The 12433-nt window shown below is 39.7% G+C and overlaps 1 protein-coding gene across 1 annotated transcript in view; it reads left to right on the forward strand.

Annotated features, from left to right (window-relative positions):
* Vps8 (vacuolar protein sorting 8) overlaps positions 1-12433 on the forward strand; it is a 38949-nt gene that overhangs the window by 11021 nt on the left and 15495 nt on the right. Inside the window, exons 6-14 of the mRNA XM_080265672.1 lie at positions 96-314; positions 767-946; positions 1577-1828; positions 2186-2269; positions 2472-2621; positions 3579-3786; positions 4295-4914; positions 5372-5491; positions 8105-8244. Of these exons, the coding sequence (XP_080121798.1) occupies positions 96-314; positions 767-946; positions 1577-1828; positions 2186-2269; positions 2472-2621; positions 3579-3786; positions 4295-4914; positions 5372-5491; positions 8105-8244 (1973 nt within the window). The remainder of the gene's footprint in view (positions 1-95; positions 315-766; positions 947-1576; positions 1829-2185; positions 2270-2471; positions 2622-3578; positions 3787-4294; positions 4915-5371; positions 5492-8104; positions 8245-12433) is intronic.

The following is a 12433-nucleotide window of genomic DNA, read 5'->3' on the forward strand; positions in this document are numbered from 1 at the left end:
AAAAGATATAATGTGCAGAATGAAATGCTAAGGAAGTGTTATGAAATCTTCAGAGCCACTGAATGTACAGCCTACTGACTGTCCTCTCTCCTCAGTGGACTGATTACCCTGGTATGGCAGTCATCAGTGACAGTGGGGGATCTGTATTTGAACTGTCCATCAAGCGCACCATGGGCCTCAATTCCAATGAGTCGCGGTGTATCTTCTCTGGGAGTCGGGGGGAAGTGTGCACCATTGAACCTCTTCTCATGTCGCACTTTAGGACCACACAGTTGGTGGAACCCATTATTCTGGCCATGGCAACTATATCTAAGGTAAGTGACCTCCCAGGCATCAACAAATAATGCACACACACTAAAATGTCACTGATGTGATGTTACTTTTTCAATCCGTGTTGAACTTCATCTGTGTATCTATATTCTGGAGTTTAATTAGATGTTAGCTTCGTGTTTATTCCCACTTTAGCACTGACAGCATTTGATTTTAGTTGAATTTATGGAGGTTAGTATCAGATTTACCATGGAACTTTACTGATCATAATGAAACAACTGTTCCCATATGTACCACCATTTTTAAAAATACTGTTATGGGTACAGTACAGTACTTAATAGGTAATACGTTGTAGGTCCTGTCCTATGGATATAAGTTTCTTTGAGTCACCTGACCACAGATCATGTGAATAGATAGATTTAAATCAGGTGACTACAGGATGATGCTTGGGATACTCGTAGGCTACTGGTATTTACAGAAGCATATTCTTCCACAGGTCATAGTTGTCTCACTGAGACCACAACTGAAAGTTCTGTTTACTTTCTTGTTGAAAGCTTCTCCCACCACTCTGCCTCTTCTGGCCTGGCAGTTTGTGATCATACAGATGCCAGATGGGACCAGGGTTATAGATCCAGTGCTGGCATTTGGGAGAGAGAGAACAGTGCTTTACTATCAGGTAAGATATCTGGTACTGTTATGAGGAAAAGTTACCTGACAGTCCACCACCAGTATCTTGTCCTGCCTTCAGTATTTGTCATTCCTTCCTGAATGTTAAAGATTACCCCTCCTTGCCATGTTAATGTGGAAAACGGAGTTTGGATGATGTTGACTAAGGATGCATGAAGTACTGCAGTATTCAAACAGAAAACTTTATTTTTACCCAACTATGTCACCAGTAAGTGAAACTGCCATGGAGTATATACATTATGTTTCCTTCTTGTCATCCATATGTTTTTACCTGAGTGATGTTTTACTCACCTCATGTAAAGATGGGCTTCTTGCCATTGTGTTCTGGGTCATCTATGAATATTTTATAAACAATTAGCTTGTTGATGTGGCTTCATGTACTTGTCTAGGTATGAACTCAGTGAACTGCAGGCTGAAATTGCCTTCCTCCAGTAGTTCACCATCCTCATTTTGGAGGATAGGGAGTTGAGGGACATTTTTATAACAAGGCAACAGAGTTGCCTGGTGATATTGATGTCATCATATGAAGGAGCCCTTTTCCAGCATCAGGGATGAAATACAGGCATGGTCACACATAGCACAAGCTGTTTGAAAATTTCATTTATTTCTCTTTTCATAGCTAACCCATGGCAGCCAAGAGGAGCTCCAGTTTGTGCCACTTCAGAAAACGACAGTGAACTACGTGATGCAGGGGCTAGCATGGCTCAATTCTCGCACCTTGGCAATATTGGACACCAAGGAACACCTTCATGTTGTTGATGTCAAGTCCATGGAAGAACTAGAAACTGTGGATTTGGCTTGCCTGGGCTTGGTCTATGCAACACCACATTTTAAGGCCATTGCGACAGGCAGTAATGTTAGCAAGGCCATGGTAAGTGTTGGCAGTGTTTTTCATTTTATTTCTGCTTTTTTTTTTTTTAAATAGATTTTGTATAAGATATATATTTTTTGGTTTGGTTTATGAAGTTTACATTGTTGATTTTTATTTTTTCCTGTGGCATGAATGATAGGTGAAGGGTTGTGTGGGTATGCTGATGACAGTTTTTCTACTTTTATACTTTCTCTTTCCTTTTTCCTGGACCCTGCTTCTTCCTATCTTTTGGGTGAAGAAAAGGCGATGATGATGTTGGTGATAATGACGATGATGATGTTGGTGATAATGGCGATGATGGTGATGATATGATAGTGATGATGAGGATGAGGATCATGATAATGATTATTCTTTCAGGCTCTGGCAGGGGAGAGAGCGTGTTATCACTCCATGGTCAACTTTGGCTCGCAGGTTCTACTCTTAGGCACTAAATCATTCCAGGTGAGATACTGTACATGTCAGCTGCTTTGATTAGCTGCCATAGAAGTCTGTTATGCGTAAGGTATTAAATGAAATGTTTTGCATCAATACTATATACAAAAAATAAACTTTTTATTTACATGTGGTGCTGTAGATCATAGTAATTGAACTTCTGATACATTATTAAAATTGTACTAAAATTATACCACATGATTTATTTTAGGTTGTGACTGTGCGATCGTGGGAAGATAGATTAGATCATCTGGTACGAGGTGGACACAGCAGAGAGGCGTTACAACTAGCACTTGACATTTACCAAGACAAGGCACATGCAGTTGTTGGTCTGAAGCACAAAAAAGAGAAAAAGCAACAGGTATGGTGGTTAGATATGAAATTTTGTGTACATTTGATAAGATTGTTAATCATTGTTTTCTCCTTTATACCACATAAGATGTATGAAGATATAGGGTGCAGCATCTAGAATTTAACAGGCATGTTCTAGGAAAAGAAGAAAACTTTACTAACTTGGCCAAGTGAATCTAATGGCTGTTTGGTTATTTCTTAAGTTTGGAAGAGGAAGGTAAGCAATCAAATTTTTTATAATAACTTCTGAAGCATGTGAAGATAGAACACACCTGTCCTCTATCATTGCTGACTGCACTCTGTATTGTGGTATGCAAGCTGACCAAAGCCTACTGCCTTCAGGTGACTGTACTTATTGACAAGCAAAATGGTTTACAGTAACCCAGGAAACTTTTTCTGTGGATGGTAACCATATACAGTAACTAAATAATGCCTGGCAGTGTAGTGGGTCAGGGAGCTCCAACTAGATTGGTCCTGTAATGGTTTAAATCCGAGAGCTGATGCTCACATAATGTCATTTGGAGGAGTGAGGCTGGTCACTGTCACCTTAAGTGTCGGAACCGAGTAGACAAACCTTGTGCGTCTAAGGGCATCTATGCTTCTGATGGGGCAAAAAAGGATTATATGATGGTGTTGGTGATAATGATGATTGTGATAAATATAATGATTCCATAAATTTCCATTGTAAATTGTTGGTTTGTCTTTTGCCTGTGTAATATAAGTGTTAAGCATTTGGAGTCTGAGATGAATGTTGGCTGAACAAGTAGTAAAGGACTGTATGGCTGATTCACTTGGCATGCTGTTGATAGGTCTCCCACTCATGTGATCTGACTTTGTGTCTTTTTGATTGTTCTCCCACGTACATGATTTCATTTTTGCCTGGATCCTAACACACTTCATCTTTGTAAGGGGAGATCAGGTTTGGGATAGTGATGTCAACTTTAATTTTCCCCCTTCTTCCTTACAGATTGTGCAGGAGAAAATTAGTGTGCTCTTAGCCCAGTATCTAGACACGGCAATGGACAGCCTCCCAGACCGCAGCAATCTATCAGCTCTGACTCAGCACTATAGCCAGGTGGTCCCTCTTTGTGTGAAAGTTGCTGTGGGGTCTGGATTAGAGGAAGTCTTATTTGGACGTATGTGGGAGATCTTCAGTGAGGATGCAATTTCAAAAGGTTAGATGTGTTTTACTGTACTTTAAACTTTCAGTGGTTAGGTATCATATTCTTTACATATATGAGATACAGTAGTGTACCCTAAGTGTAAATGCCATATGAAAAGATTGATTGCTTTTGGAGTTATGGTATTACAAAATGGTTTTACTTCTTGATGAATTAACATTTAGCAGAGTGCTTATTGGATATTTACTGTTGTTATGTTTGTCATATCTGCTCCCAGATGTATAGTTCATACAGTTTTCCTGCTGTGTCACATAAATTTGCCCTTTTTTTTATATGTATTATTGTAAGTACTTGAATAATCAGTAATTTATTCTAATTTACCGGTACAATACTTATGAATTAAAAGACCAGATAGTTTCCACTGGTTAGTTATGTATTGAAGCTAGTTGTGTAATACCCAATTGTACAGTGGGTGTTTTATCGTGAAATACAGTACAATACTTCATTGTATATACGTTAACTATTATGGTAACCATGATAGTAAAGGGGTGACATTTTGCAGGCATATTCCTGGAGGCACTTGAGCCTTACATCCTGAGTGACCAACTACCTGACATATCACCAAGCATCACCCAGTGCCTCCTTTCACACCAGGAATCATGCAACCGTCTTGAAGCTGCTGAGGCTTGTATAGTCCACCTCTCAGTCACTTCTCTGGATCTACACCAAGCTATGACTTTGTGCTGGACTCATGGACTCTATGATGCTATATTTTACATATACACTCGAGGTATGAAGGACTTTGTCACACCACTAGAGGAACTCGTAACAGTTTTATGTAATGCCATGAACAGTGGAAATGCACTGACTAAATCTCAAGTAACACTTGGAAACAAAATACTCGTCTATGTCTCTTGTTGTCTGGCTGGAAGAGCATATCCTCATGGAGACATTGCTGAGCAGGAATTAATGCAAGTTAAGCATGAGGTGTTCAAATGTCTCACTTCCTTGCATTCTAAAAATGCAAAGGCCTCAGAAACATCATATCCTTTCCTAAGAACTCTGCTAAGATTTGATACGAGGGAGTTTCTCAATGTTTTGGCTCTGGCATTTGAAGAAGCGGAATTCACCACTGAACTTGGAATGCAACAGCGGCAGCGAGTTGTGGACATTTTAATACAGGTTTGGCTCCTAGTTTATATTTACTTATTCAGCATATTGTCGGTTAGGAATACTGTATGGTTAAAAAATAGCATACAGTTTATTTTTTGTCAAGCAAGCAATAATAGAAGAAGAAATAAGTGGTAAAAAGTACTGGTACATATACCAGGGTTAACGTGGCTGGTGTTGCAAAGTGACATGAACTCTTACATTAGAACTTAGCCTAGCTTAGTGTAGTCAGACCTAATCAATTTTCCTTTTGTAATGGCATAAGATGAATGAGATTAATATACAGTACTGTTATGCTGTATTATTGCCATTTTACCTCTTTCCTCTGTGCAGGTGGGGCAAGGATTATTATTGTAAGGAGTATAGTGGGAAGTGTAAAGAAATACCACATGAACAGATAGAATAGTACTAAATTATTGTGTTTGATATGGAGTATAATTTTTGTATATATGATTATCTTGGTGTGTAGGTAATGGTGGAAGGGCAAGGATTTGGGCCCACTCAGCTTGGGTCATTGTTTACCTTCATCGCTCGTCAGATGTCCAAGCAGCATGGAGCTATTGCAATCAACCGACAGCTGTTTGATCAGGTACAGTGTCATATATTGGTAGATTATTTGTTTTCACATGATGGAAGTGGGTAGCTCCTACAACTTGAACATTTAATGGTTGCATGAAGTTTAATGACCCTTAAGTATGAGGAATGAGTGAGTTTCCTTGGTTATTTGTCAGAGCAGCCCTGCAGGCTTGACTATATTTGGCCATCAGCTTAGCTGAATATGGTTTGGAATCTTGATCATCTTAGAAAAATGCATCAAAGTGGATTCTGATGGCAGAGATAACTTTCTGATTGTTGTTTATGTATAAATGAAATCTTATTGTTTGTTACTGTATTCTGTATATTTGTCTTATTTTCCAGTGAGGTACTACCTTTCGCATTTAATTTATTCTCTTAAGTTCCCATGCATTTGGAAGTCAATTCTTTGTGTCCTTTAGAAAAGCCTGCAGCTGGTTCAGGCTCTGGCAGACTTCGCCTCTTAAAACCCTTTCCTACACCAGTTTCATCCAGGTTAATTTCACCGATGTGGTACAGACTCAGATCATGTGGAAGAAGCAGTGGTCTTAATTGCACCAGAATTATTAAGTGAACAGATCTAGAATTTGTGGGGTGATTCATTAAAGTGTCAAATTAGTGCACAGTTTTTTCAAGATATCCACTCCTAGAAATGGAGACTTTGTGATCAACTCATCCTATTAGAGAGAAGTATGGTACAATGTTTACTTTCATCTAAGTAAATTACAAAGTAGGTTATTTTGCATACATTGAAGTTCAACATCATATGATGGAAACTAATATGATAATCATTATAAAGGCTCCAGCATGCATGTATGCATCGCCCTTGGTCACCTAATGGCTGCTCTTCACATTGCTTGATCTCTGGCAGCCACCCTGTTCAGTTCCCTATCCCCGAGGTCACACTGTATGACCTCATCCCAGGTCTTTTTCGGTCTGCCTCTCACAGTCCTACCCCCAGTATCCACACTTCTCACCATTCACACCCAGTTGTCATCCTGCATCCTCTCCACATGCCCAAACCATTTCTGTCTGCTCTTCCTCGTCTCAGCTAGTGATGGGCGATACTCAATTTTTTATGTGCAGTAAAACCTCAATATAACGGACTTCAGTAGACCGGAATCCGCTTTTGTCAGAATCGAAGAGCTACCGGAATAAATTCCTATACATCGGAAAAAGTCTGATAAAGCCAGAAGCAGTCCGGACTGCCTGACCACTTCAGCTGTGTTCACCACAATAAGGTAAATAAAAGACATGTTTATCAGTGTACAGTACACTTTTATTATATATTTTATACCATTTGATTATTGTAGCAAAGGTATAATACAGTACAATACTGCAGTGGTAGTGAAAACGGTTTAAAAACCGTTGCTGTGATCCGGACTGATGTCTGATATATATATCAGAAAAAGTCCAAGTTAGGAGAGGGAAGTGCGGATGTCATTTTTATCAGAATTTTTTTTTTTTCAGAATGGCTTGGGCCCCAATTAGTCCGTTATATTGAGGTTTTACTGTAATAAATTATTTTGATTACTTTTATGGTCATTAATAGATTAGTAATCAATTACTCTCTTATTACTTTTACCTTAAAATAGATATTACATGGGTATATTAGTAAAGTAGAGTATAAGGTATAATGTTGTGGCTTCAGTGTAGTCTGTCTCTCACTCAACCAAGCATTAAGTTACAGAAAAAGATCCAGAAAAAGTGAAAACAGTATTAATAACTGAAAATGTAATTTACAAGTACTGTAATCAACTCAACTGAGTTACCCACCACACAGTCACATGACTCACACATTGCCACACAGCTGGCAGCTGCACAATGTGCACCCGCCACAGTCTACACAATAGTACATATGAACTGTTCATGTACGATTTTGTTGTTGTATTAGAGTTGTCATCTCCAGTGTCAAGGCCGTGACTTTTTATTCTACTTGTACAGATACACTATTAATTGTCAGCTACCTTTTTTTTTTTTATATATATATATATATCCTTATGAATTAATGCATTTACTATAAAACAGAGTAATATGTATTGACTAAAATCCATTGAAATGCTGGTGTCTATAATAGCCTATACGGTACTGTATATTTAATGTGTAATTTATGCTGGAAGTAATCTTTGATAATTGATTACTGGGAACTGTAATTGACAAGTGAGAAATTTTACCTTGTAATCAGTATAATTGTTTACAAGTAATCGATTATGTCCACCACTAATCACAGCACCAATATGAGTCCACTCGAGTCCCATCCTTCCTCTCAGTTCTTCAGTTGTAAACCTGACCCCCCCAGGCCACACATTCAAGGATGCTCTACACATCCAGCTAATCATTGTTATTTCTGTTTGTTTGAGCCTTTGAATGTCCTCTCCCAGGTCTCACTGCCAGACAGCATTACACTCATAACACTTGGCACATACAAAGATCCCTTAGCATCGAGGGAGAGCCTTCCCAGTGTCAGAAGAGGCAACAGCTCCCCTGATGAATAAATAAAATGAATACTGCTGTGTATTGTAAGAAAAGACATTCATTTAATGCCAAAGCATTTTTAAAATATAGGTCTACCTAAGACAATACAAGTAATGTAACTGTAGATTCATATGACATTTGTCCCTTTGGACAGGTGTTAAACCACCTGACCACTGGGGACAGTGAGAGCTACCATGAGGAGCGACAGACAGCACTACTAGAGTTACTGCAGGAAGGTGGACTGGCCCATTACCCTCATAACCACCTTCTTGAGAAGGCTCGCCAAGCAGGATTGTGAGTAGCTCAGTTTCTGTACCATAATAATTTAGTTGGATGAAGGACTGTATATCCATCCATCCAGCCATCATCTAATCCTGTGTTGTTCTTTCAAGGGTATAGGGACTTTGAGCAAGGTGTTTTAGTCTAGACATTTAAAGTATAGTAGTATGGATACAAGTAACTTGCCTTAACAGTATTATTATAGCTGTAAACTCCAGCCATCCCTAGGACTAAGCCTGTATGGATCACACCCAGTTATGCCAAAATCCTTGAATTATGTTTAATGAGAGTGCACAGTAGTTTTATCATTTGTTTTGTTTTGTTTCATTTTGTTTTTGAAGGCTCCAATATGCTTGGATGCATTGGCATTGGTCATTTAATGGCAGCTTTCCATGCTGCTTGATCTCTGGTCTACCTCTCACCACCCTACCCCGAACATGAACATCTCTCACTCTCTGCATCTGATTATCATCCCCCATCCTCTCCACATGCCCATACCATTTCAGTCTACCTCTCCTCATCACAACACCAACACACTCCAGTTCCATCCTACCTCTCACTGCTTCCATCGTAAACATAACCCCCCCCAGGCCTCGCACTCAGGGATGCACTGCACATCCACCTAATCATTGCCATTTTTGTATGTTTGAGCCTGTGAATATCCTCTTCCTTTACTGCCCAGATCTTACTACCATACAGCATTACACTCCTAACACAATGCTGCATACAAAGATCCCTTAGCATGGAGGGAGAGCCCTCTCAGTGTGAGGAGGTGCAGCAGCTCCCTGATCACTCAAGCCACAGAGCTAGCTCCAGCCCCATCTCCAGCACATAGCATGTTTCCCAAATAACAAAACCTTTTCACATATTCAGGAGACTCATCAGCAACTTCAGTCCTTTCTCACCTGGCAGTCTCCACATGCTCTCCTCAAAACTCCATGCAGACGAAATCAGCGTTATCTTGCAGTCTACCCATAATACCACTACATCTCTTAAGCTCCCATTTATCACAAACTACACAAGATGGAATCACTTCCCACTTTACTGTGGCAAATCACACATGGCCACTACCCCCTCTTCTTTGACAGTACAGCCCCCCAGCCCTAGATACCATCACTTTTGTTTTATCTGCATTTACTCTTAAGCCCATGTGTCCCGTATCATCTCTCCACTTTCTAAATCTTTCCTCTGCCTCCCTTTCATTCTCTGCAATTAACACCAAATCATCAGCATACAACATTTCTCACAGGAGTCCATTTCTGGAGTCACGTGAGAGGGCTTCAGGTACCATAATAAACAAGAGGCTCAAGATAGACCCCCTGATGCACATCAACATTCACAGAAAATTCCTTACTCAAATCTCCATTCACCCTTACCCATTATGAGCACCCACATGCAAGGCCCTAACCACCCTAACCAGCCATTTCTCAGTCCCAAGCTTTCTCATATCCCACTTCACCACCTCACTAAGGACCCAGTCAAAGGCCTTCTCCAAATCAACAAAAACAAAGTACAGCTCCCTTTTCTTTCCTATGTTTTTTTCCTGAAGCTGTCGAACAATGAATATGGCATCAATGGTCCCTTTGCATGGCATAAACCCAAACTGCATCTGTCTGTCATTTTGTCTATCCCTATGTGTTGTAGACCACAGTACCCTAGTCTTTGGCCCATAAACACCAAAGGGAATAGTAAGAGATAGGGTCTTTGTTGTTTTTCATACTATGTCTGACACTGACAGGAGTGAAAATTAGATTAATAGTAGTGTCATTTGGTTTGGAATATAAAGTAGATAGAGTAATAAAGATATTCATACTGTATTTGTGAATGAAGGTAAAATTCATGCGTTTGTAAAGGCATCAGATTAGACCACTTCTAAGTGTCTGTGCTGAGTAAAGATTTTATTTGGTTGAAATATGCTTATCTGACTCCTTGTTACACATATTTCTTTTCTGCTTACCAATATCTTTCTTGTTTATACACCTGTCTTTTCTCTTTAGAATTGTTTTTGCATCCATCAGTCACAAAAATAAATAAACAAGTCGGTAGGCGACGATGGCCAGCACTAAGTGGGCCGTTGTGGTTCAGCTTGTACACACAAAGAAAGACCCTTATCTGGTTAGAGTCTAAAAATACCATCTTTCACCTCTCTTTGGACACAAACTAAACTACCCAGACAACAGAAATAACTTGATACTTGTATAAACATGGTAAACATCGAAAAATGATAAAATTTTTTTTTTTTTTTTATTTTTTTTATTTTTTTTTTTTTTATAAATAATGAAACCTCCCATTTTATGTACTGATTTTGTTTGTAATACACATACTGTATCTAGTTTTTTCAAACAATTTCAGCACCATTGAAATTTTTTAGGGAGGTGAATCCATCCATCCATCATCCAATCCTACATTGCCCTATGAGGAGCGTAGGAGCCCGGGGCTAGGCAATTGGTCCCGACATTTAAGATGAGAGTGACCAGCCTCACTCATCCTTGAGTGGTATTACATGAGCAATCAAACCCAACCACCCCTTGGATATAAACCTTCACTGGCTCAATCCGACTGGAGTGCAATAATTACCCATTAAACCACCAGGCGCCAAAATTTGGTTATATGGTTACCACCCAGCATAGTAAATGGTTTCCTGGTGTTCAGGAAACCATTTGGCTTGTCACTCAGTGCAGTCACCCACAGGCAGAAGGAAGAGGAAAGAATGAAGGAAAGAAAGACAGAAGAGGGAGTGTAAAGTCACCTGTAGGCAGAAGGACAAGGAAGGAATGAAGGAAAGAAAGACAGAAGATAATGGAAGGAAAGAATGATGGAGGAGAAAATATGGATATTTCTGAGTGTAATGTGTATTCACTTCTCTGCTTAGTTTTTACCGATGTTTACCTGATCATTTTGCAAAATTTTTTTGCTTCATTGTGAAACATAGGATGGGTTTAGGAAGCCCAAAATTGCTTCACCAGGTGCGCCAAACATTTCCCTTCAATTTGGTAAGAAAAAAATTTGATATTTGAAATTTGAAAAAATAGTTCTGGGACAGGCCACTGGGTCTCAACAGTTTCCGGACCCACGGCCATGGAAGGGCTAAGAGGGTCATTGCTAGACAACGAGTACTGTAGTTGCCCAGCAACCAAAACCTTGTGGACACAAAACTAGGTCATACGGTAGGCTGGTTGTTGTTGTGTCTGGGATTGGTCAGATTAGGTTTATTCTGAAGGTTAGAAGTGCGTGCTACAATTAAACTGCTAGGGACGTTGAGGCCAATCTTCGTGGGGTTACCACTCAAAAACTAGAGGAAGAAGGGAAAAAAATGGATGGCACACTTCTGAGAGGGAATGACCTCAAGATTATGCCTAAAGAAGTCAGAACTTTCAGTGCCCATTAATAATGCTTCTGCTGCTTAAAACGTGAAAAGCACAAAAAAAACTTTTTTGGTCATTGTTAGACAACAAGTGGTTGTCTAGCAGCCAAAATTTTGTGGACACAATTACGTCGTAGGCTGGTCATTGTGTCCAGGTTTGGTCAGACTTAGTTAATTCTGAAGGGTAGAAGTGCGTACCACAAGAATACAGGAATACAGAGTACAAGACTACAAGAAAGAAGGAAAGAACATGCTGGCCAATAAAGTTAGTTTACTCCTCTGTCACTTTTCATGTTATCATTTGTTGGTGGTTGCCTTTTGCATGACAGTCACCAGCTACAACAACTGTGTACTTCTCATAACAGATGATGCATCATTGATATTACAAATGCTCACAAACTAGTGACAGGGAGGAGGGAAGGTATAAACTGTGTGGCCAGGAGGGTCAGAGCATGAGGTTCTTGCAGAGGATGCACCAAATTTGTACTTGTTAACTGGGTGGAGAGACACAAATGTTGCATAAAAGGGAACATCAGTTCACTGCACAGGATGGTCCTGCAGGGATGATTGCCTGTCTGTGGTTGATAGGTCTGCTTGGTGAGACAGACTAGGGTTACTCTGCTGCTACAACTGTTTGACCAAAACCAGTCATTAGCATGCCAAACTGAAGACTAACAGGGGCTTAGAATCCACAGAGAAACTGAGACAGACCAGTAGGGCTAAGGTGTTTGCATAATTAGAGTCTGAATTTTACATCATATATATTAAGCATTTGTTTTATATAGATCCCAAACACTGCATGAGAACATACTTGAATTATTGAAGTACTGTATTTGCCTT

This window comes from Coenobita brevimanus, chromosome 16 (assembly GCF_032717465.1).
Source record: "Coenobita brevimanus isolate Jiangsu-jjx chromosome 16, ASM3271746v2, whole genome shotgun sequence".
NCBI lineage: Eukaryota > Metazoa > Arthropoda > Malacostraca > Decapoda > Coenobitidae > Coenobita > Coenobita brevimanus.